The following is a 25,046-nucleotide window of genomic DNA, read 5'->3' as shown; positions in this document are numbered from 1 at the left end:
GAAATAGCACATTAAGGTTATATTCAAAGTGTCTGTGGGGATCTTGTAAATTGATTACCCAGGAATACCTTTTAACTTTCAGCTGCTGAAGTTAGTGAAAGTGTAAATATGCATGTAACATATGTGTAAACTGTTAATATCTAGTCTTTAGTGCTGGCGACTTCATTAGTTTTGGCTTACTAGACACTCATTAACTTTTGGGAATGTATCTTTTCAGACAGGAGACTTTAAAGTAAAAGTTTGTTTTCAAAACCAACCCAAAAAAACCAACCCAACCCAAAAAACCTAACCCAAAAAGTAACTGTAGAAAGTTTCCAAAACATTTTTGTTTGAAGGAGAAGCATTTCTGGAGTATATATTAAAGAAACCTGACTTAAGCCACAAGTAAATTTCTTTAGTATTAACATGACCGTTGGCTCCCTGCCCTGTGCAGCACAGGCAGGAAATATGAGCCAAATCATGTTTTGCTTAGCAGTTTCTATAGCTTTCTACCTCTACAGATTTATGATTTGCTAAGTTCAAAATTGTATCAATTAACTACAACGTACTAAGAATGGAGAGCATGGTTTCTGTGCTATGACACATCTACAAATGTTTCTTAAAGAAAAAAAAATCTGACAGTTCCCTCAATGACATTGCCTTCCAGAAATGCACCATAACTTAATTTACTACTTATTTATTAGGATCAGGAAGAGGAGAGGGATGAAATTCCAGAATTCTTTGAGCCTCTTCTGGAGCTTAATGGAGAGCTCAAAGTTGCCTCACCAAAATACAACGGTCCTTTGTTTCCTCCCGTGGCTTCTGCTCCTCAGCAGTCTTCTGATGTTTTGGATGAACTGATTCAAAGGAGAGAAACTATAGAAAACAGGTTGATAAACTGGTGAGTTGCAGTATATCAAAGCGGCGAGAGAATGTAGATGGAAAAAGGAATGACTCCATAAGAATACCTTCCCTTTCACAGAATCACTGAATGTTAGGGATTGGAAGGGACCTGGAAAGCTCATCCAGTGCAATCCCCCCATGGAGCAGGAACACCCAGCTGAGGTTCCACAGGAAGGTGTCCAGGCGGGTTTGAATGGCTGCAGAGAAGGAGACTCCACAACCTCCCTGGGCAGCCTGGGCCAGTGTTCTGTCACCCTTACTGAGAAGAAGTTTCTTCTCAAATTTAAGTGGAACCTCCTGTGTTCCAGTTTGTACCCGTTGCCCCTTGTCCTATCATTGGTTGTCACTGAGAAGAGCCTGGCTCCATCCTCCTGACACTCACCCTTTATATATCTGTAAACATTAATGAGGTCACCCCTCAGTCTCCTCCAAGCTCCAGAGCCCCAGCTCCCTCAGCCTTTCCTCACACGGGAGATGCTCCACTCCCTTCAGCATCTTTGTTGCCATGCACTGGACTCTCTCCAGCAGTTCCCTGTCCTTCTGGAACTGAGGGGCCACAACTGGACACAATATTCCAGGTGTGGTCTCACCAGGGCAGAGTAGAGGGGCAGGAGAACCTCTCTGACCTACTGACCACCCCCTTCTAACACACCCCAGGTACCATTGGCCTTCCTGGCCACAAGGGCCCAGTGCTGGCTCATGGTCACCCTGCTGTCCACCAGGACCCCCAGGTCCCTTTTCCCCTTCTCCTCTCATCTCCCCTTCTTTCCCTTCTCCTTTTTCCTTTGAGCTACCTTGCATTTTATGTCAAGAATGCTCTTTTGTATAGGTTTAGGTGTCTTGGTGTTTGCTGATAATTAAACAGGTTTTATTCTGCCAGGGTGGAGCAAGAAATAATGGCAAAAATTATCAGTGGGATGTATCCAGCTCAGAAAGAAACAGTGCCCAATGTTAGCACCTCAGATAGTGAAGACAGTGAGACTGTAACCTCTGACATTGGTAAGTATGAGGTATTTTTCTCAGTAGATGGATTATCTCAGTTTTTGGCTAATTTTAACAGGCTACGTAGCCATTGCCTGAGCCTAAGAGTTGATAACGGTGAACCAGTGAAACTGTATTATGCAGAAGTGCATGCTTTATTTTGAGACATTGAGCCCATTGAAATAAATTACATAAAAAAAGGAAGAGAACAGGTAAAGTACATCACTGTGCAAATCATCTTCTGTTACTGGCAATCTAAATCAGATTGTGGTTCTCCACGACATTTTGCTAAGCCCAAATGTTTGTTTGTCTTTCGTTAGTAGATATGTCAAAATTTACGTCCCTTATAAACAAATAAAAATAGGAGACAAATGCATTTCTCCCGTGATGTCACTGACTTTCACTGCCTTTATTATGATCCTGAATTATTTCTCTACTGTTTTTGATTTATCTGTAAAATTTTTAAAAAATCACTTTTTGCAAAGCAATGTTGAAAAGTTCACAGAGGATAAAAATGAGTGGCTGTGGTACAGTACACGCATTTTAAGAAGTAAAACCTGGATGTGTGCTTTGTGTTTCTCAACTTCCAGTTGAAGTTGCAGGTGGTGGAGGATTTCAACTCTTTATCAATGCTGGCGTGCCTGTGGACTCAGAAATGATCAGTCATTTCGTAAATGAAGCTCTCAGTGAGACAATTGCGACCATGCTGGGTAACGAGCAGGCTCAGAAAGCGGTTCCTGCCACAAATGTTCTTCCAAGTGCAACAATTAAGGTGGTAAGAGTCCATTTTATTTAAGTTTTCTTAGGGCAGCTCTAGGGGATCATTTCTTTGAGGGATGATGGTTTAACCATGTCCAAGACAAAGATGACAGAAAAAGACTGGAGAACTGAATGTGCGTGATTTGTATTTTTCAGTTATTCCTTATTATACCCCACCAAGCAAAAAGATTAAATCTATTTCATAAAAAAAAAGAATTCCTTTTGTGCTGCATGCAACATGCTATGTTTATTTATTTACTTTAAGTCTGAGCATGAAACTGATTTCTGAAGGAAAGACTTGGTAATTAATTTAATGTTATCAAAAGATAGCTTGTGGTATTTTCAGCAAAAATAGCTACACTACTTTCTTGCGAAGTCACAAGAATGAAATATGTCACGCTCTGTTTGAGAATGATATTATTTTTCATCGTATGGCCTTGCAGCCATTCTTTAATATCTGTAAAAATGAGTATTAATTATTTCTAAGTTTGGAGTTCAGTAGTTTTCAGTAAATGCTTAAATGATTAGTAGAGCTTCCTGTAAGACAGGATAATTTTCTCTGTTCCCTTTGATAATCAAATGGCATTTGGCTCTTCTTTGGATAACAACATAGCTGTGCTACAATCCGGTGTGGTGTAATGTCTTTGGGATGACTGTGGAAATGGTTGCGCTTAGAAATCTAAATACTCACAGGTTTGTTAATTGATTATTCTATTCTGCTATGGTGCATGTAGACTGAAATACCAGCTAGTGCCTGCTGTAAGTGACCAACAGATTGTTCTGTAGTCGAAAGGAATCATCTCGCTGCTGCAGGTTTAAATACAGTCATCCTGCACCAAAAGAGCTGTTCCCCTATCCCCTGCAGATTATCACAGAATGTCCTGAGCTGGAAGGGACCCATATGGACCATCGGTTCCAACTCCTGTCCCTGCACAGTACAACCCCACAGTTCACACCGTGTGTCCGAGGGTGTTGTCCAGTCTCTTCTTGAACACTGTCAGGCTTGGGGCTGTGACACCTCCCTGGGGAGCCTGTTCCAGTGTCCAACACCCTCTGGTTGAAGAACCTTTTCCTAATGTACAGCCTAGACTAAGGAGGGTGCGATGTTAAAGAGCGCTGTTCTTTGGAGTTTGGTCTTCTGATACGTAGAAACCTCTTATAATAACCATTCTGCATCGATCAATGGCCCTTTTAAGCCTCTGTGTTTCTGTACCAGCTTAAAGTGAAAAGTCCTTAGGCTGAAATAGTGGTTTTCTTCTTACTATATATAATCATTTGCGTGCTTTTGGAGATTATTTTTGTCCCATTTGGACTTTGATTAGGCCAAATAGAGCAATTGTCTGCACGCATACCATTTTTCAACTCATGCTGATGGGCAGCACTCTTACTTTTTCCAGTCTGAATTTGTCTTGGCCATGGGTAATATTAATATGCTAATACACATATTTAATAATAACGTAGTATGCAAGGTGGGGTTTTCTCAGTGCCTTGTGCTATAGTAATGGTGCTCTCCTGCATTTATTGGAATCTCAGATCGCTAATTATTTTGTCTTTCCACATTCATGGCTAACAGTCATCCTTTGGATAACTTGTACATTCCTAATTTTCTTCTCTTTTTCTCTTTCTGCCTAGCTCAAGTTCCTGAATATGTAGTTTGTGCGTTGTTGATCTACCCCTTCTTACACTAAAGTTTCCTGACTAGAACTTCAGTGGCTCAGTTACTGAGTTCTTTGGTGTTCACAACGTCACCCAGTTGTGTGTGAACTGCCCAATGTGTTAGCGTGTTCCATTTCCCATAAATGTTTTTAATAAAATATCATCAGTCTGAGGATTTATTAATCAGAAACTAACCCGGAAGCCTTCCTTTAGTCCTATTCTCTTGTTTTCTTTATTAAATACCAGACAACAGGGCTGGAAAAAGCCTGGAAAGGTCTGTCATAATCCTCTGTAGCAGGCTGAACGACATCCATCATACTTGCTTGTCAGACTTATCAGCATCACTGTCATTTTTTTAAGGAGCATCACAACTATGTTTGTGCTTATTTTAGTGCTTTACTGCCTTGGCTATTGCTTTGTTTGTAATCTTCTCTTTAGCTGATCCTCTTACCTTAAAATTACCACACTGACTCAATTTTGTCCATGTCACAAAATATTTTCTTGCTTAACAATGTATCAAATCCTTTATTAAGATTAGTATGTGATAATTTACTGGTTTTAAATTTATTTTATTTTGTCAGGGTGTACTATTTAGCTTGGTGCAACGTTATATTTAGATGGAAGAGTTAGATCCATGCAGCGCGTATCTAAGCAACCAGTGTTCCTGTTCTGTGATAACCTGCCTTTTTCTCTCTTCCTCATCTAACTCTGGGGATACTTAGAAGATAATAATTTTGCATTGAGATAATAACCATGGTTATGATTTATTTTTTGCCCCTCAGGAGTCTCTTGTACCTACTCCATTACCAACACCCCAGGCCACACCACCACAAACACCACCTTCAGAAAAAGAATTGCCTCCGGTCAAAACTCCGGAGTCTTCTCTGTCTCTTACAGAAATCAGTGAGGATGTTCACGAACATGAAAAAATAAAAGAAACAGGTAGTGAAAATAGTACTTGAAGTTTAGAAGTAGCAAATATGCTTTAATCTACTGCCTTTAATTTTTTTTCTTCAAAGACATGTTACCTCTCAGGAGAAATATTCTTGAGGCTATAATTCAAGTGGGAATTCATGTAGTACAAAAATTATGGGCTAATGCATGTAAAAAGCAAACATCTATTTGGTAATGGTTCTCTTTTCAAATTTAATGCATGTTTTTATGGTCTGTATGATTTCCACTCCTCCCAGCCCCTCCACGCTTTTTCACATCAGGAAAATAACTCTTTTGCTCCTTCCCGTGTTTCTAACATTAAGCAAGCCAAATTTACACTCTTCAAGTAAAGGAGCTTAGTTTTTAAAATGCAGAGCAGTCTCCTTTATTAAAGGAAGTAAGTATAATAATTGAGGTTTTATTCTAGCTCCTTCAGCTGCCAACACTACTTAAAAGAAACTAGTTTTAATCTAACCTTGTCTCCATGACAATCAGAAGGTGTCACAAACACTACGAGGGCTCAGTGGAACTAACTCTTTGTCTGGGATTTAATTCCTCCTTTCCTTTCTGATCTGAAATTTGGCTTCACCGTACGCAGGAGCTGAGATTCCACCTGGTCATGTTGGCACACCTGTGGTTACCCCTGTCAATACGCCTCCTAGGACAGCCACACCGAGCCCTCCTGCCTCGCAATGGGTCTCCGAAGCTGCGAAAATGGAGAGTCCAAAGCCTCCAAACCCGTGGGATGACGCAGAACTTCCTTTGGAAGAAGAGAAGCCCAGTCCTTTAGCTGAAGATCCATTCCGTCCCAAGGCTGTGTGAGTTGAACAGGCTGCACCGTTTTCTCATTTCTTAAAAAAATGAATATATTATTTCTACATATATCCTCAAAAAGTCAGTAGAGAAATTATTAGTGTGTATATCAGGAGGCACTGAGATAAGCCAGGATTCTTATTTTTTTAATTGCTTGACTTATATTTTGGAGAAAAATGTGAAATCGGGACCTTTCTCAGATTTTGTTGGTCCTTATTCATTGTCCTTTTGAACATTAGAATCGTTTCAGTTGGAAGAGACCCTCAGGATCATCAAGTCCAACCATAACCTAACCCTAGCACTAAACCATGTCCCTAAGAACCTCATCTAAACAGCTTTTAAACCCCTCCAGGGATGGTGACTCCACCACTGCCCTGGGCAGCCTGTTCCAATGCCCAACAGACCTTTCCATGAAGAATCTTTTCCTAATATCCAATCTAAACCTCCCTGGTACAACTTGAGGCCATTGCCTCTTGTCCTACCACTTGTTGCCTGGGAGCAGAGACCAACACCCTCCATGCTACAACCTCCTTTCAGGTAGTTTTAGGCATTGTGAACTGGTATTGTTATAACAAACATTAATAAATGTAGCGACAATGGAATATTGTATTCTTAGCATTTTATTTTTTGTATTACCTCAGTGGAAATACATGCTGTAGTTTTTAGTTATAACCAGAAATTCACTAATAATGTTATTTAACCGTATTGATGCTCGGACTATTATGTAAAATGCTCTGCTCTTTCATCTGAAAAAATACTTGCAAATTAATGACTTTTCAGTATTTATTTAAGACTTTATGTTGTTCGATGCTTTTTAGTGTATTCATAATGTGTATTCTTATATTACAGTGAGATGTCAGTGGCAAATGATGAGGAACCAGAGGCTTTGGTATTACCGGCTCGGCAGCCGCCAGCGAGGCCGCTTGAATCGCTTCCTTGCGATCCGCAGGTTCCATCACCTGCGCCCACAGTCAGTTCCGAGCAGTCCACACAGGAAAGCAGCCTCACCCTCACCGACACAGAAACAGAAACCGCAGACAGACCCATCTCAGAAGGGGAGGTGCTCTTCAGCTATGGACAGAAGCTGGCTGCAAGAGGTAACTCATCAGACAAATCTGTGGAAATTAGAAAAAAGAATTAATCCAAATCCTTTATAAACTTCTCTTCTAGTCTACTGAAGTTGCATTTCATACATTTTTCTGATAAAACTGCAAACTTTCATCTTTAACTTTCAGTTTGTGGTTTTGGATTTAAGAGACCTCATTGCTCTTTTCCTTGTCTCTGAACAAAATGCTTCTGATGACTAATAAGAAGAGATAAAATCTGCCCTTTTGTCATAAGATCAACTTCGGAAATGTTTGGAACTGCCTTGCACAAGTACATGTGGTATTAAGCGCTAAGTTTTTATTGAAAGCGAAGTATAAGAGCAATTGTATTGGAAGCTGAAAATATGTCTTCGTATTACACATCCTGTAGTAGGGATTTCCAACTTTACTAAAGCACTATGTTGCAATTATTAAAGAATGTGGCCTTGGCTTTCTTTCATATAGCTTGCATGGTTTTTAGTATTTGTAACTTATATTTTACAGCATTAGCAGAAGGAGGACTGTCTCTTCCAAACCTTACTGAGAGTTTAACAAGTACTTTACGAGATGCCAATGAAATGGTAAGGAAATGTTTCACAAGGAAACAGAGTTAGTGTGGTATTCTACCTTGAGCATCTTTATAAATTGGATATGCTTTAAGCATTTTCACTTGTGAACTGTTTACATTTATGCCTTTAAACTGTACATTTGCAAAGAATGTTCAAATTTCAGTGCTCCAAAGGAATAAAAAACCCACATGATACAAACTAATATATATATTTTTTAAAGTTGAATGGTTTATATACTTCTGTAGCTAATACATGTTTTCATCTCTTTATTGTGTTTAGTTTTAAGCAGAATACAACATTATTGTGCTCTGAGCTGTTTTGGCTTTGAGCCATCTTTTAATTGCTTGTGTGCTTAAATTATTAAAGTAGGTTAGCTGAGGCAGGAGTTAGTTAAAGCTGCTTAAAACTTCAGTATAAGTTCTTATCTGACATCTACTTCAGTCCATTGTCCTGGAAGCCTCCCAAGTCAAGGTATTCTCCATTCCCTTTCTCTTTTAACACTTTTCCTCAAATACCTGAACTTTCTGACATTGTGTAATGCCTCTCGGTAGGACATAACTGTCATAGAAATGATAGTATCGGGTAGAGTAATACTATGCTTAAACCAAACTGTTTTCATTTTGAAAGCATAAACAAATTGATAGTGAAATTGTAATAGTGTTTGGTGGAAGGGAACTCCAGAGAGATTTCTAAAAACTTCGTAGACTGCTCTTCTGGAAGACAGAATCATAGAATTGTTTAGGTTGGAAAAGACCCTCAAGATGACCAAGTACAACTGTACCCTAACACTGCCAACTTCACCATTAAACTGTGTCCCTAAGCACCAAGTCTACACGCCTTTTAAACACCTCCAGGGATGGTGACTCCACCACTTTCCTGGGCAGCCTGTTCTGATGCTCGATAACCCTTTTGGTGAGGAAATTTTTCCTAATATCCCATCTAAACTTCCCCTGGTGCAGCGTGAGGCCATTTTCTCTCCTCCTATCACTTTCTACTCAGGAGAGGAGACCAACACCCTCCATGCTCCAAGCTCCTTTCAGGCAGTTCAGAGATCAGAAGGTCTCCCCTCAGCTCCTGTTCTCCAGGTGAACCACCCAGGTCCCTCAGCCGCTCCCATCACACTTGTGGTCCAGACCCCTCACCAGCTCTCCATGATTTCATTTGTGTCATAGTTGCAAGAGTGTGCTGTGAACTCACAGATCTTTTTGTCCGTTGTCCAGACTTTGTCATGTATGTCTAGAAGCACTTGAGGAGATTGCACTTCCTCTTGATCAGGATTGTGAAAGATCCGTTTGGATCCCCCCTCTTTTTAACTCTGGGCTCAAGACTCGTTATCAGGTGACCCTAAGTTAAAGTTCTCTTCATCAGGTTAGAAAGCTTGCTTGCAAAGATGATCTTCCCTCTGTCAGCTGGATCATAACTCCTTCCAATAATCCTCCATCCTCAAATAAGTTTCTCTGGCTGAGGAAACAAAATCCTTGCTGGTGAGAGCAGCTCTGCAGCCAAATTGTTGCTGGCAAGCAGTGTGTGTAAGGGTATATCTGTTTCAGTGAGCTTTGAAGGCCTAAAGGACCTTGTTCTCTATGTATTGCAGTCTTATATATCAGATAAGGACCCTGTGTGTCTGTGGGTAAAATGAGAAAACAGTGCATCAGGTTGCTTATTTTTAAATGCCGAGATTTTTATGACTCAAATTCTTAATGTGGGAACTGTAACAACTTCCTTTATAAAAGAAAAAAGCTTAATTGTGAACTAATTGAGACTGATTCAATTTAACACAAAAAAAGTGTCTTGGATCATGTATTATATGGATTTTGCTTCTTTATTTTAGGATTATGATCCGCCCAGTGAAGGGCAAGTGGTAAGAAGACTGGATAAAGGCTGTCACAGGGATCCTGTCCTGACTCTTTTAGCCAAATTAAATCAAGCACCTGTTGCTGCACAAGAAGGAATGCACCATTTGGAGGTAAATACTGTCCTTTTCCTTCCAAAACAGTGGGTTTGTACTTTTTTACTCAAAAGTAGATAAAATGGTTCCAAGTTTATCCTTCCTGTTGGCTGTAGAACAGGTCCATACACTTTATTAACTGCTGGAAGCGATTCCACTTCTGTTGACTGCGTTCTCGTGTAAAACTTTTTAAAACCACTGAAGATTAAGTGTTGTTATAAACAATTTAGCTGTACATAGTATCGCATGTACCTGCTTTTCGAAGTGTGTATGTTACTGTTCCACTGCAGCAGATTTGTCCTGTCATTTTGAACACCACGGACATTTTTTGTTGCTTCAGCAACATAGGTGGTATGTTTAACAGTACAAATTCACTGCACTTAACAGCCATATGAGTGTTTTAGAAAGGGATGAAGAAACAACAAACGTTTACATACACTTTTACACATGGTGTTGATACTGATCTTGGAACAAAACCTCCAAATACTCATATTAAGTTGGCAGAAAAAACAGACTAATAGAAAAATATAACTATCTGCATCACAAAGGAGAGAAGTCATTTTTTTGTCACACATCTAAGTATTTTCTATGTGGAGAGTAATAGTTTGGACTGGGTGTCTATAGCTGGAGGGATGTTTAAAGGAAGTGAACTTTGAATACTGGAATATGATTCATGAGCACCTTTATTTATGGCAGATCTTGCTTTTTGTGGTTTTATTGATGCATATGCAGTTTCTTCCTTCTATCTTGGTCAGTTTAGTCTAAATAATTACAAACTTCACTCGCCTCCTTAACTGTTCCTATGTCTGTCTTTATTTTTCTTAATGAGTTCTAGTGGATGGATTTAGTGAAAAGCTTCCTGCAGTGTCAGCTCTGAGTCTGACTGTAATTGTAGTGACATTTTCTCATCAGCACAAATGCATCTCTAATTTGCTTTTCCCCTTTCCCATGGTCACAGACCGCTCAGTCTGTCCATACAAGACACTAAGAGACTTCCCCCCCACCCTCGCATTCTGGCAAGGTGTGTGCAAACATACCTTCTCATTTAGAAGAGAAATAATATTCTCCTAGATGTTACTAGTATTGTCTTAAAATGATACTGTGCACTTGTGTGTATGTGGATGCAGCCTGTTTTGCTGAAATCTGTTTTTCTTCTGCAGCTTTGAAAGTCAGAATCCAGAGAACCAGCCCTTTTTTAAGTGCCATCCAAACCTACTTAAAAATTGAACTTTTTCTCCGACATGCTGTATAACAGCGAGTCAGTAACTTTTAGATACTGCCAATGCTACAAGGTCAGGCAGCCAACAATAGCCATATGTGTAACATTAAAGACTTCAAGTGCCTAAAAATATAACTTAGGTTCTGATTATGTTGGGATACCATTAACAAAATAAGTGATGTTATTTGGCTCTGATTCTTTTCTGTCTGGTACTGATAGATGTAGATCTTGCTTCCAAACACAGTTAGATGATACTGCTTCCATTTCAATTTTATTTATTCAATGCTAATAGTATAGACTTAAGTTTATGTATGCTCTAAGGCTTAATGTAATTAGTGTAATAATGGTGGTTTTGGAAGAAATACATTGGGTTTTTTTAATACCTGCTGTTCTGATGTTGCTGTTCTATGTAGGATTCTGATGACAGTGTTGGGGAGCTCAGTGAAGGTCAAAGACCAAGACTGACCAGAGCAGCAGAGAGAATCCTAATGGGACATTCGGTTTATATGGACCGTCCAACTGCTCGGACTTGTGAGAACAGACCACACCAGGGTTTCCGTTCTCCATCGCCAGGGCAACTTGCCCAAATTGGAGGTACAATTAGACTGTTACATTTTCTCTGTGATATTTATGTGGTTTCTTAGTTTTTTGGATAACAGTCTCTAAAATAATTTCAGAGTGTGTTCAAAATGCAGTATTAAAAACGTACAGGCAATTGCTGCAATGAAATGATTAACATTCCTGTTCTGAGAACCAGATCTTCACTCTTCATTCTTCTTCACTCTTCTTTGTAATGTTCTACAATTTGGACAAAAATCATGCCAGGTGCCTACTTGCCTATAGAAAAGTTGATTGTCAAGTGTGTATTTTATTCTTTTAAGCCAAATTCAGTTCTCAAAACCACTTTGTTTGAGCAAATAACCTAGTTTGACCATTCTTGAAGTTGGTTTCCATAGGACAGCTATTAACACCAGCAGTTCAAGCTACTTCTCTCTGTCCCCTTACACAGCATGCCTCCTCATTGTTTTTTTTTCACTCCATCAAGGTGATACTGCGATGTCTCATAATTGGTAATATATTCTAGCTCCTTTAACGATATGGAAATTCTTTTTTCCCAAATGAGTAGCTGAAACGAACACATAGTGACTTGTACAAAGTAATTGTACAGAATATGTTGCTGTGGTAAAGCAGGGTAGTTATTTCTTTTCAGTTGAAGCTAGTGCTGTAACCACTGGCCCATCCTTCCTCTCCCTTATCTTTTTATCACAGTTTCTCTGTTGTTATCTGAAAATACACTTCTATATTTGCTTAATTAAACTAGTGCAAGTTCATAGAAACTCTTATTTTTCCTGAGTGTGGTTTTAAATATCATTAAAGAAACTGAAATTATTCTTAAGCTGTTACAACACAAATGTGGTTGCACTGATTCATCAGAAGTTGTGTAAACTGAAGTGCTCAAACAACTGTTTTTCTGTCCTTTTAATTTTCACATTTATGAATTTGACAAGAGCAACATTTCTCACATTATCAGCCCTTGAACAGTAGGAAGTGGATTGAAATTAAATGCGTTCAACATGTGGCAAAAATTATCTCTGAGAAATAAGAATGTTTGTTTAGTTCTGAACTGATTCACATTTAAGCTGGTTCTATAGAGAGTAAGCTTTTTAAGGGAGCTGCTACCTAACGTTTTGGACCAGCTATACCACTGTCAGCCTTGAAAATAAGTTCTGTTACATTAAATATTATCAAACTTGTGCTCAAAAGTGGTTGTTTGACTGTTGTTCAGAGATTTGTTATGTTAGACTTCCTGGCAAAGGACGAGGTGAGGCTCCTATCCCTTTCTCCACGTCACTTGTTTCACGCTGTGTTGTTAGAGTCAGTCAGCATTAAGAACGTGGTGACATGGGAATAAATTAGTGATCTAGAACAATCTGTTTTAAGTTTCTGGTAATGCTCAGGACCATCGAGAGAGTAAGAAGATGCAAGTTATTGGGAGGACCTGTTTCTTTCTTACCCAGACTGTCCATAACTATATCTAGCATAACATGTTTGTATCTCCTCTATATACTTTTTAAAAGTCTACTTAATTTAACTTAGGATGCTCTTTGTCCTATATATACCTGACACTTTCCAAAAACAGCTCCTGTATGTGACGCTAATCTAGGAGCGGTGTATTTCTCTAACCCTAAATCTCTAAATCTTGCAGTATTGTTTCTGTTCCAGTCGTTTTTAGAGGAGGTGAGGAACCTGAACATACTACCATAGGGCAATGCCTCATGCTTTTACATAGTCTGTAATAATCCCAGGCTGAGCTTTGTTGCATTCTGATGGTTTTTAACCTCCCTCCCCAGCTCTGAACGCACAGTGCAGGATTCACTGACATTGCTAAGGAAACAAGATTATTTAACAGCTAAGATCTACTCTCAAGACAGGAGTGTTTTCATATCAGGGAGGAACACAAAATCTTGTTTCCAAGTCCTTTTGATAGCGAACTCAACGCTGAACAGGAAACAATCTGCTCTTGGTGGGAGGTGGAAGGGGAGAAGGAATGATCTGATCATTTCCACTTTTCTTCCAAATCTCTTGTGTCTGTTGCAAGGCAGGACTAAGTGCTATTTCCTGGTAACCACAACAATTACAGTGCAGATCCATCATTTTATTTCAGAATTATCTTTAGGAGTAAAAGTAAATAATAGTTACAGTTCATATATATCAGGTTGTATATCTGTGTATATATCACCTTGCAGTGGATACTCAGTTTCTCTGTCAGAACGAGTCACTCACAGGTATCTGTAAGAATTCTGAGGGTTGTGTGTCTATGGGTATCGTCAGCTTTGTGACCAGTTTTCATTTGTGTTATGAAAACTGATGTCTGTTTGTAGGATGGAGAAGGCGTTACTTATGTAGGTATACAAAAGCATCTTGATGATCAGTCTTACATTTATAAATCCTTGTTTTCAATGCTTAAAGTCATGGATATAGAAACGAAAATGCATGAAATATGGCACGTTTAGTCTTAAAGTGAACCATAGTTATGGTTAGATAAGCAATAGTTACAGTTTAAAATTCATTCTTTGGCTCTTTATGATAGCAGAAGCTAAAGTTAGTTCATGAGCTGTCAGTACATTTTTCATAAAGATGCTTTACACACTCACAGGCTGCAACAGCATGATAAATGCTGGATTATGTAGCAAATTATCTCTTCAAAAAAGACTATATACAGGTTTCCTTGCATTCACATAACAGTGAAACATCTTCATGAAGAAGCCTTTCCAGTCTCTTTCCAATATGAGTGATAAAGCTCATTAAGCATATAATGGTGTGATGAACTCTATGGCTTTGAAGCTCTCATAAATGCTTGCCGTGTTAGAAATCTGCGGGCGATAAAACTGACTTATTTTTTTCAATTTCCACAGACATGTATTTCTTAATTCTTTTTTCCCCATAAGAACAATTTAAGGGATACACAGTGAGCCATGTAAGGATGAAATTATTCACTTTAACGTTACCTGTCCCATTGTTGAAAGACTCCACATCCTGCCACATGAGCTGACCGTGAGATGACTGCTCCAGCTCATCAAGCAATTTTTTTCTCTTTATTTTTCCTCTCTCAGCAGAAATACTCAGAGATACAGGTGCAAGCCATGGTCCGATGCTTATGGCCGAACTGGAGTCGCCACCGGTTTCAGATCCCATTCTGCAAGCAGCCCAACCAAGCTGCAGAGCGACATCTCTCTCAGAGGGTCTGTCCCAGGTAAACTCAAAGGATCTTTTCTGTGACTGCTCAGAAAATGCAAACTAAAACCTAGGAAAATAAATCTTCCTGTTTCTCTGTGGTGACTGACATTGCAGAAGTGGTGCTGTCGAGGGTTTTGATTGTGGGGTGACAATAAAGCCCTGGCAGATGTATTGTTAACCTCCTCTCCCCCACCTTCCACCTTCGGCCTCTCCCTCTCCCCTTTTCTCACTAAGGACAGGCGATCGGGAGGAAAAGGAGGACAGAGAGAAGAGAGTTGGAAATATTAATGATGTTTTACTAATGCTACTAATAAGAATAGAGTAAATAACACAAAATATACAAAACCAATCTTGTAAGTCTCAGCAACTGCAGAGCCAGCACCCAAAGTCCTGGACTGAACTCTGCAGCCAACCGGAGCTGGATTCAGTCTCTCACTAGGCCTCCGTTCACAGGGACGACCAGCAAGGTCCTCTCCTAATGTCAGCAAAAGGGACGGAAAAAAGGGTGAGATCCTCGTGATCTCCCACTTTTATATGAAGTATTTACATGAATGTTATGTTATACACAGTTGGTCAGTTTCTTGGTGACCTGTTTCTCGTTGCCCCTCTCATGAGATGTCCATCCATGCTTATCAATAACTTCACATTCCATTGCTATGTTTACCAAAACATGTATCTGGTTCTCCAGGAAAGTGCAGCTAATATGAAGGCTTTAGCTGAGAGATGAATTCACTACATGAGAAACTTGGTTTTTAACAAAACCAGGACAGGTACATTTACAGTGACACATTCAGCTGAGAAACTGAGGTCAGAAGTACATGTGTGTAATAAAAATGGTTGTGTTTACTGGGATGGAATCCTTACGATCTGCTTTCTGTTGGGCTCAGACCTTCTCTTTTACCTTTTCTGCACTTCCTCACAACTTCTCTGGTCTCACAGGCTGTGGTGCTATAAATCCTCAGGTCAGATAGGGCATTCCAATGTTTTAGGGGCATAGTGCTTCAAATACAGAAGAATAACATGATAGATGTATGGGAGAGGAAGCTACAGTGAAGGTTTGGCCTCACCACTGGTTCAGCGTTTCAAGAGCTTCAGTTGTCCTTGTAGGGGCAGGGTTGGACAGGTGATGATGATGATGATGTACCTCAGAATACTTGAAGGCAGAGGAAGATCCTAATGATCTCTGCTGGAAACCTAGAGAGTTAATCCATTGCTACTTTATGAGTATGTGTTGTTACCTAGAGATGATGGTTTACTCACTAAGTGAAGAAAAATTCAAATAGCAAGTGGCAAAAGCTGAAAAGGAGGTGACAGATTGTTCTTTAATATGTTAAGCTTCACAGTGTGTTTGAAAGTAATAATATACTGAAAGTAATAACCATGGATGCATTCTGTCCTTTCCTCATGTTCTATATTAAAAATAACTGAAAGTTTCTTGTGTTGATCTGTCTTTGCTTTTGTGTTTTTGAACCTTGATGCATACTGTGCCACTGGCATCTGAGTAGTTCATAAATATGTCATCTGAAGTGATGTGTTGCATCTTCAAAGAGGATTTTAAATGTTACACCTCTTTGAGATCACTGGAACATAATGTTTCTTGGAATTGTTCACAGGCAAGACTGGATTCTGTTGGGGTGAAGCTCATATCCTTGCTATCGTTTCACTAGCCAAAAGTAAAAGGGACAGAGTGGGTAAAACATATTTCCTTCTTTTAGCATTGAGAGCTGTGATGAAGAACCCCGTGATACCTGCATTTTGTGCTCTGGAGAATTAGCTGATGGGGTTACGATTGATTATTTTGTTTGCCTGGATATAGGCAAATGATAATTTAAATTGTGTAAGGTCAATCATGTTCATAGTCTTGCCTTCACAAGAAATGTAAGGTCACCTGACAAAGTATCTGTCATAGAAAATACATAGATAGTTATATATTATCTCACATATGCAGCTAGTTATGTATTATCTTATCTTTAGACACCTTTCCTTGCATCTGATGCAAGGGGTTCAGATGCTTATATACATGCTGGGATATAAAACACACCCTCCCTCCAAACCAACCAACCAACAACCAAACCCTCAAACTTTGTGTGTGTGTGGTTTGGTTGTTGTGGGGTTTTGTTGGTTGGTTGGGGTTTTTTTTTTGTTGTTTTGTTTGGTTGGTTGGTTTGTTTGTTTCTTGGTTTGGTTTGTTTTTTCCTCAAACCAAATAATATCTTCTATTACATGGCTGTTCCTGATGTAAAACTCTAAATCACTGTTTCTCAGAGGCTCAATTTTTAGCTTTTCTATGACGTGACCTTATCTATAAACAATAACCCCAGTGATGTATAACCTGGGTGGAGCAAAGCCATCCTTCATTAGATTATCTACTAGATCTGTACATCTTTCTCTGAAAAAAACTAATTCTCTGCACCAGCAGATTTGAAAGCTTGTTTTGACAGCATCTACCTACCATATAACAATGATGAACCTTTCCCCCGGTTTCAAGTAGGGATGGCATCTGTATTCAGATCTATGGCTGGATCTGCTTTGTCACCTGCGGTGGGAAACAGAATTTCTGGTAATATTATATGAGCCAAGAGAGCAAAGAAAATCCTCAGGCTTTCAGAGTGATTCATTCTATGTGATGTTTAAGGCGATAACAACTTTCAACTTCTTAAAAGATTTCCTCCCAAGTTCGTCACTGACTCTCACATCAGTTGTTTTACCTCTTGTTTTTCATCTCTAGGCAGTGTTTTGCCTTTATTGAAATAAAACTCTATCAGCTACATACAAAGCGAGACGACTAATCCATTTAGCAGCAAAACCAGACTTCTCATGGTGTGTGCTGAGAGGCTGAAGGAAACTCACAATATTTCAAGAAGAATCCGGCTGAGCCTCGGGTTTGGTAGAGCTTTGTTCTGGTTTAACTGGGAACGATCCTTCTCGATGTTAGGACTTGTTATGGCAAAGCTTGGGCAGTTTCTTCAGTCCATCTTAACAGGATCATCATTTTTGGACAGCACTGTGGAACTGCTGTATATAAACCACTTGTTTGCTCCCTGGCATGGGTGTGCGGGTCAGGTCCTGACCAACAGAAAGAGCTTTGTCGTTTCACGTAGGACAGGAGCAAATGCCACCTTCTAGTCATGAAAATTTAAATCTGTGTGGTCACTCACGCCAAAACAAATGGCTTAAGTCATGCAGGAATTTTCTTATCTACCCAAATTCTTCGGCTGCCCCTCCATTTCTGACATTGGATTTTTGTGAGATTTATGGGTGCTTTTAACCACTGTTAGAGTGCCAGACTGAATGCGTCTTCAATTTGACCCCTTCTGTCCATTCTTGTGCAAGAATACAGGAATTAAGTGTTATTTGTGGCCACTTTGCCCCTGTGCTCTTATCTCGAAGAACCAAGAGATGACCACAGGGAACCTGGGCTGTTCCTATTCTAGATAAATAATTTTGATCGTGGGAGGGACTTGAACACTGAAAGTCATATTTGTGCAGCTAAACATTTCAAATATGGTAAATCTAAATAATTTGAAGTCCCAAGTGCATTGTTAAAATCTTAGAAAATCAGTTAGTTGCAAAATATTTTCATAATGTTCTTCTGTAAGTATGAATGTTTTTATGCAATCAACATTTTTTAAGTGGGATTGTCACTTTGGTATTCTCATCAGCTTACATTTTTAGTATTTCAAAAGACTTTATTTTAGTCCTCCAGGAATGCATAATTGTGGGTCGTGAATCTATGTGTTATCTCTCAACTTGTGTTTGCACATCAGTTCAGTTTAAACTGATTTTTGGTTTGTTGCCTTAAAATCCAAAACGAAACAAAAAAACCCACCAAAACACTTCAAATGAAGTCACGAGTATTCTGTTGTGCAGCTTGCATTTAATGTTCTGTAACATTGGTGGCCTTGGATCATGTTTCCATGAGACCTTCCTGCTTTCAGAAAGTCATCTCAACTCTTTCTTATCGTGTCAACAATATCATTACTGTTGCCATTCTGGTTATTGTAGGAGACAGTTGTTGGCTGAAAGAAGTCAGAAGCTCTGATTGCGTAGTTGGCCCCGTGCTTATTTGCCAGACATAGAGATTTTCTTCTTTTCATCTATATTTTTGGCTTCTGTGGGATCAACAGCATAACTGATGACATTAAATTTATTTGTCTTAGAGAATGCTGAAGTCTTCTACCCTGTTTCCCCTAAATAAGACCTACTCCAAAAATAAGCCCTACCATGATTTTTCAGGGTTTTTGAGGATGCTTGAAATATAAGTCCTACTCCAAAAATAAATCCTAGTTGCAGTTCATTAAAAAGTCAATTTAAATAGCATCCAGGCAGCTATACATGTAAAAAAGTAATGAGTTTTGGAGCAAAAATTAATATAAGACCCTGTCTTATTTTCGGGGAAACAGGGTAGGTCTCCATGACCTCGTTTTGGGCTTTTTATGTTTCCTATCTAAATGTAGTGGAATTCCTTGAGCCTCAACTCCTGTTCTGCTTAATGCATCAGACAACAAACGTACTTGATAAATAGGATATTTCCGTTGTAACACGTAGAGCATTTGTTTCTTCTAAATAACTTTTCCCATTGGCATTGTTGTAGACCTAGATCCTGAAGAGAATATCAGGAAGAGCAGAAAATGGTTTTAAAGTGTGGTCAAGGGAACAGATTTTATAATTGCCAAGGGTTTTCCAACCTGTTACTTTTCCTCTCCAACTTTTTTTTTCCTCAGGAGGATAATACCTCAGGAGAAGTCCTGGGTATTGAAGAAAGACAGAGAAATCTTTTATTCTTTCTGTCTTATATTTCTTTGTTTTGAGTAGGAATTGGAGGGCTCCTGTGTCTTCAGGTCTAACTGGTGCTTTGCCACACGCACTGCAATAGGCTCATTCAGATCTGAATTCTTTGGAAGTCCAAAGGAAGGAGAAGAACAAGTGCATATTCCTTAATGAATCTTTAAAAACCTCTTTGGATGTTTCTTGAAGCTCCACAGAATTTCACGGGGCTTTGACATAGTCAGATTTGTAATATGATTTTAATGTATGATCTATAGGGGGAAAGCGGAGGAGCTGCACAGGTTCAGACTGTGAGACCCCGAGTTATTCACGTGAGAAGCAAGTCTGAAGAGATGCAACAAGAAGGTAAATCGATGTTAATAAGCAAGCATAGTTCTTTCAGTTAATCACATCATTTTAGAATATTGTTGCATACTCATGTATAATAAATTCCTGATTTTTAAAAAAAATTATTTTTATTACTGCCAAATTCCCCAAATTTCCAAATGTTTATGTATAGTGTGTATAAATCTCTGTATGCAGTTATGATCCTGTTGGGGTACACTGAAAGGATTAGAAACACATCTGTATGCAAGTCATCAGAATCCTTGCATTGAGTATTTATTTAATTTTTTATTTGCCAAGAGCATTACAATGTGCGTGTTACGTCGTCAACTGAATCTTAATTGCTTTACAGAATGCTGTTCAGCAGACAAAATATCCATAATGTAGTGCTAGATGGCAGTGGTTCATACGTGTGAGAAAACCCAAGGGTACCAGAGGAGAACTGAAAGATAACACAAGTTCAGATCATGCGAATGTGCAAAAATATACAGAGATTTTCAGAGTTAAAATGGCCTGGTTTGCAGTGTGTAACAGTGATTTTTGTTTGTGAAGGGCACTGTGTATTATCTATGCATAACCATGCTATTTTTAGAGGTTAGTTATCAATGTTTATTAAAAGTGTTAGGGATAATGCAAGAGGGGGAGAGAATATTTTTTTTATTACAGTTCAAGTTAGCATTGGAATAACATAAACTGTGCATATACTGCTGTATTTAATTGTTTTAGCAGATAATAAGTTTCTGGAGGTGATAGAGTGAGATATGGAGCAGTTTGAATCTTACGTGCTAAGAATAGGAATCTAAAAGCCTGCATGTCTACAATATACACAGTTATAATTACATCACTCTAGTATAGACAAATTCTTCTTTCAAGCCCTTTTAAAATAATTATTTGAACTTCTTCCATACATTTTTTTAATATGTAATTGTAATTCTGATGGAATTATTTTGTTTCAACTACTTATGAGTGGTAACAAAGCCCTGGGCCGTTGTTACTGGTTGTGAGACTTGGAACCTCATGGTTTCTGTATGAAGAAAGTCAAGAATAACATGAAATTTGGCTTCTATGTGCAAGGAGTGGAAAAGCTTTCAGAACTGCAGTGGCCAACCGTAGTGCATGTATGTGTTTTGCTGTAGGGACGTTTGTCAACACGTGTTGTTAAAGTGGGTAAATAAAGACTTGATTTACTAAAAAATGGGGTTAACTCTTTTAGTTAATATGGGTGGAAAATATCGCAATGATATTTTCTAATAAAAAGAGCAGTATTTTTCCTCTAGCGTTCAGAAAATCCAAATTGCTGAAGGAAAGCTACTTTCCAATAAGTTATGAGCTCTAAATCACAGAATCACAGAATCGACTGGATTGGAAAAGACCTCAGAGATCATCAAGTCCAACCCTTGGTCCAGCTCCAGTCCATTGACCAGATCATGGCACTGAGTGCCATGTCCAATCTCAGTTTAAAAACCTCCAGGGCCGGTGAGTCCAGCACCTCCCTGGGCAGCCATTCCAATGCCTGACCACTCTCTCTGCACAGAATTGCTTTCTAATCTCCAGCCTCAGTTTCCCCTGGCAGAGTTGAAGCCCATGCCCCCTTGTCCTGTTGCTGACTGCCTGGGAGAAGAGCCCAATCCCCACCTGGCTAGAACTGCCCTTCAGGTCGTTCTAGAGAGTGCTGAGCTCACCTCTAAGCCTCCTCTTCTCCAGACGAAATAAGCCCAGCTCCCTCAGCCTCTCCCCACAGGGCTTGTGCTCAAGTCCCTTCCCCAGTCTTGTTGCTCTTCTCTGGACCCGCTCCAGCACTTCAATCTCTTTCCTGACCTGAGGGGCCCAGAACTGAACACAATACTCCAGGTGTGGCCTCCCCAATGCAGAGTACAGGGAAAGGATCGCTTCCCTTGTCCTGCTGACCACGCTATTTTTGATACAGGACAGGACACCATTGGCCTTCTTGGCCACCTGGGCACACTGTTGGCTCATGCTCAGCTTCCTGTCCATTAGTACCCCCAGGTCCCTTTCTGCGTGACTGCTCTCCAGCCACTCTGTGCCCAGCCTGGAGCGCTGCGCTGCAGGGGGTTGTTGTGGCCAGAGTGCAGGACCCGGCACTTGGCCTTGTTGAAATCGCCAACAAGGAATTTATGTGCCTTTCAGGATCAATTTGTTCCCAACTTTAAAAGCAGTTTTCCTTAATAGTGGTTATGGGAATCATTCTTTTCCTTTTGTTCTTCCCCAGAAAGAGGGGTGCTATTCCTAACACTGCACTTCATGCTTTTGCACCTCAATTTAAAGTGTTAACAACACAGCATTTCTATCCTGTATTACTGAGTAGGGTGGTAGAGAGGGCTGGAAATAAAGTAATTTTTATTTTTTTAATGGAAGTAGTTATTTTCTGGAATAATTATCTTGAAATAATTTACCCGTGCTGTAAAACCAGATATTTGGGCACAGTTAACGATGGGCGTTAGATGAAAACATTTGACCACGAGATGGCACTAGTCGATTTTCTTTGAGAGGGATGACCGAAAAAGATGATTTATAGATCAGAATAATTTAAATCTCATTGAAAGTATACATATTTAATGAGGCAATAAAAATCTAGAGGATTTGCGAATGGAAACAGCTGCCTGTCAGTTTTAAGCAGAAGGTCTCGTCTCTATAAGCTGCACCACAGCGAACTTATGCTCAACTTTTTGACTGATTAAAAATTAATAAGAATGATTTGAAAGAAAAATGAAAACTGGCAACATGATAAGTATACGTGGGTTTAAGTAAATACAACATTTTAAAATGAAGCACATCTGTTACTGTAAGTTCAAAGCACCCTGTTTATGAAAACTCAATGTCAGGCGGTTGCTTTTATAGAAATAGCACTGGACAAGGAGAAAATTTTCCCCTGGGAATGAAGAAGCATTTCAGAGGCAGGATCATGTAGGTACTTTTTCAGAGTTTAAAGGGTAAGTGGTTGCATGGGTATTAGAGCTTAGAAAATCAGGAGCCCTGAAATGAAGTGTGAATTTAGGGTATATGGGAGAAAAGGGAAATTGTTTTGGACTTGGGTATGCAAAAAGCCTTTTTAATTTAGTTGATAAATACATGACAAGATTTGATTCCTCTTTTGTCTATGGTCATACATGTATATACGATAGAGCTTTCTTTTGTTGTTTGAGAAATTTTTGTGGTCTACAGCGAACATGTGTTTTTAGTAAAAGAAAGTTGATTGATGTCTCCTAATGAAAGTCGAAGTTCAGTAGGACTGTTACAATATCATGCCCGAAAGGGTAATGTCTCCTGAAAGCTACAACTGAAAATAAAGCCTGAATGTATTATTAATTGAAATGTGTGCCTTCTCTAGACATAGTGGAGACAGTGGTTTGAAAACATATATTCGTACGATATAATATACGTGCATATATATTTTTGGTTTTATAATACCCTTTAATCTTTGGACCATTCTTTCATATATCTTCATAATTTTAATAAGATAATAATTGTTGTGGTTGGTGAATTCACATATTTCCAGCATTTTCGGCCTCACATTAACATGATTCAGAATTTTTAAATTAAAATGAAAGAACAGGTGGCAATGCTTGACTGCAGAGCATTTGTAAAATGTAATATGAGCAGCTCAGAACCAAGGGGTAGATGTATCTTCACTTAATTATTTTTTCTACAGCACAGACTCTCAAAATGTGACCTAGAGAGCACAACTTCATGATAGTAATTCCTTTTTATCTCCAGCTAGTGAATTATATTCAGGCAGCCGTAAGTACATGGGAAAGTAATATTGGGACACTAAGCAATTGGCTTTGTTGCCACAGAGAGATTGCAGAGTTGCTTGTGGAAGGAGATGATCTGTGCAATAAATGAGTAAGAGGGCAAGAAGCCCTTAAAACAATCTGTATTAAAAAAGTAAAGCTTCCAGAGTCCCTGATCGGTATTGAAAATGGGCTGTTTCTCTGTTAAGAGTGACATTATGCTGTACTGAAAACCGTAATGTTGAAAATCTGGATATAAGTAAATACTTCTTTGCCTCTCTTCTTCAGCCAGAAATTGCTCTGAGTTAGATTTTGGGTTCTTTTTTCTTAAAACTGTTGTGGCATGAGGCAAATCTCTAACAGATGCTTCAAGGAAGGAAGAAGATTAGGATAAGGCTAAAGGTCTTTATTTTTTCTTGGAACTGGAACTGCTTTGGTCAGAATCTGAACAACTATTCTACTGAAAGTTTACTTTCTCCTTAATATCCTGCTGTTTCTTTTTCTGGGCTGAATTTCACTGAAGGCTTTTGCTGAGGACTGTCCGTACCGCCCTGAAAACAGCAGCTAGTGAAGCAGAACAGGTTTTCTGTCACACTGGAGAGGCCACCACCACAACCTGAGAGGTGGGAATCCTTTCCATAGCCTACATTGCTCCTTAAATTTGACTGATTCCTGAGAGAAGATCTCAGAATTGAAGTAATGGCATCACTTAGCTATAATTATGGCATTTTTCAAGCAAATGTCCTGTTAGAGGTTTAGGTAAGTTTTTCAGTGCTTCTTCAGAACTCTTATTTCTGGTCTATTTTGACTCTGGTTTTGCTATACAGTTACCTCCCCACGATATCAGATGGCTTGTTGACGAAATTCAGTTAATACATTTTACATCTGGCGAAGTCTGAAAATGCAAAGCTGCATTTCCCACAGAAACTCTGTCTTTTCTATATGTAGCCATTGGCTTCAAGGTGCTCCAAGTAGCTTAGAACACCACTTCTCAAAGAGTTTTCATTAGCTTTTGCTGCACATGTGACCATAGCAGTTATGTGACAGCCCATGCAGGAGAAGATATGCATTTGAAGAGCATTTTGCATATTATCCGCACATAAACCCCTCAGTAGCCACACTTGAGAGTTTCTAGCTTAAATTACTGTAGGTCAATATTTAGCTGTGTTATGTTTAGAGCAGCGGGTTTGAATTTCTTGGCTTTTGTAAATATTATTTATCTGTTAAGAAGTGCAATTTATATCAATGGTTGCTTCTTTTCCCGTTGAGTTGTTCCAGATATTTTTCAGACAAAATATTAAAACAGAACTTTTGATTTATTTGTTTTTTATAGCTTAAGGGAAAGTCCTGTATAGAATTGTTAATGCAGACAACAATGTCCTTCTGCTGTGGGTGTGCTCTGCTGCTTTGGGTCTGGGTCCTGGGAAACCAAGCACCAGGAATTGCTGCGGGTTTCATGGCACTCATTGCCAAAAAGGTCCCTTTCTGGGAAATGACCCTTTTATCTTCTAGACCTTTCATTCTCTTGCTTCTTCGTGCAATAGGTGCGAACAATAGGAACTACTAACAAGTGTGGAGAGCAGGTGAAGCACAAATCTC

General features: G+C 39.2%; 1 protein-coding gene across 15 annotated transcripts in view; it reads left to right on the top strand.

Annotated features, from left to right (window-relative positions):
* Positions 1–25,046, top strand: part of KIAA0586 (KIAA0586 ortholog) — a 119,484-nt gene that overhangs the window by 30,911 nt on the left and 63,527 nt on the right. For 9 of the 15 annotated variants that reach the window (XM_071809770.1, XM_071809766.1, XM_071809767.1 and 6 more), the window contains exons 20-30: positions 684–880; positions 1,763–1,881; positions 2,454–2,638; positions 5,061–5,220; positions 5,810–6,029; positions 6,874–7,121; positions 7,614–7,690; positions 9,510–9,644; positions 11,259–11,439; positions 14,460–14,599; positions 19,629–19,716. In XM_071809770.1, coding sequence (XP_071665871.1) covers positions 684–880; positions 1,763–1,881; positions 2,454–2,638; positions 5,061–5,220; positions 5,810–6,029; positions 6,874–7,121; positions 7,614–7,690; positions 9,510–9,644; positions 11,259–11,439; positions 14,460–14,599; positions 19,629–19,716 — 1,750 coding nt within the window. The remainder of the gene's footprint in view (positions 1–683; positions 881–1,762; positions 1,882–2,453; positions 2,639–5,060; positions 5,221–5,809; positions 6,030–6,873; positions 7,122–7,613; positions 7,691–9,509; positions 9,645–11,258; positions 11,440–14,459; positions 14,600–19,628; positions 19,717–25,046) is intronic. The other 6 variants (XM_071809773.1, XM_065839349.2, XM_071809774.1 and 3 more) reach the window with 5 other exon arrangements.

The sequence above is a fragment of the Patagioenas fasciata genome, chromosome 5, assembly GCF_037038585.1.
Source record: "Patagioenas fasciata isolate bPatFas1 chromosome 5, bPatFas1.hap1, whole genome shotgun sequence".
NCBI classification, from domain to species: Eukaryota; Metazoa; Chordata; class Aves; order Columbiformes; family Columbidae; genus Patagioenas; species Patagioenas fasciata.
This window is presented reverse-complemented; position numbering and strand designations above follow the sequence as displayed.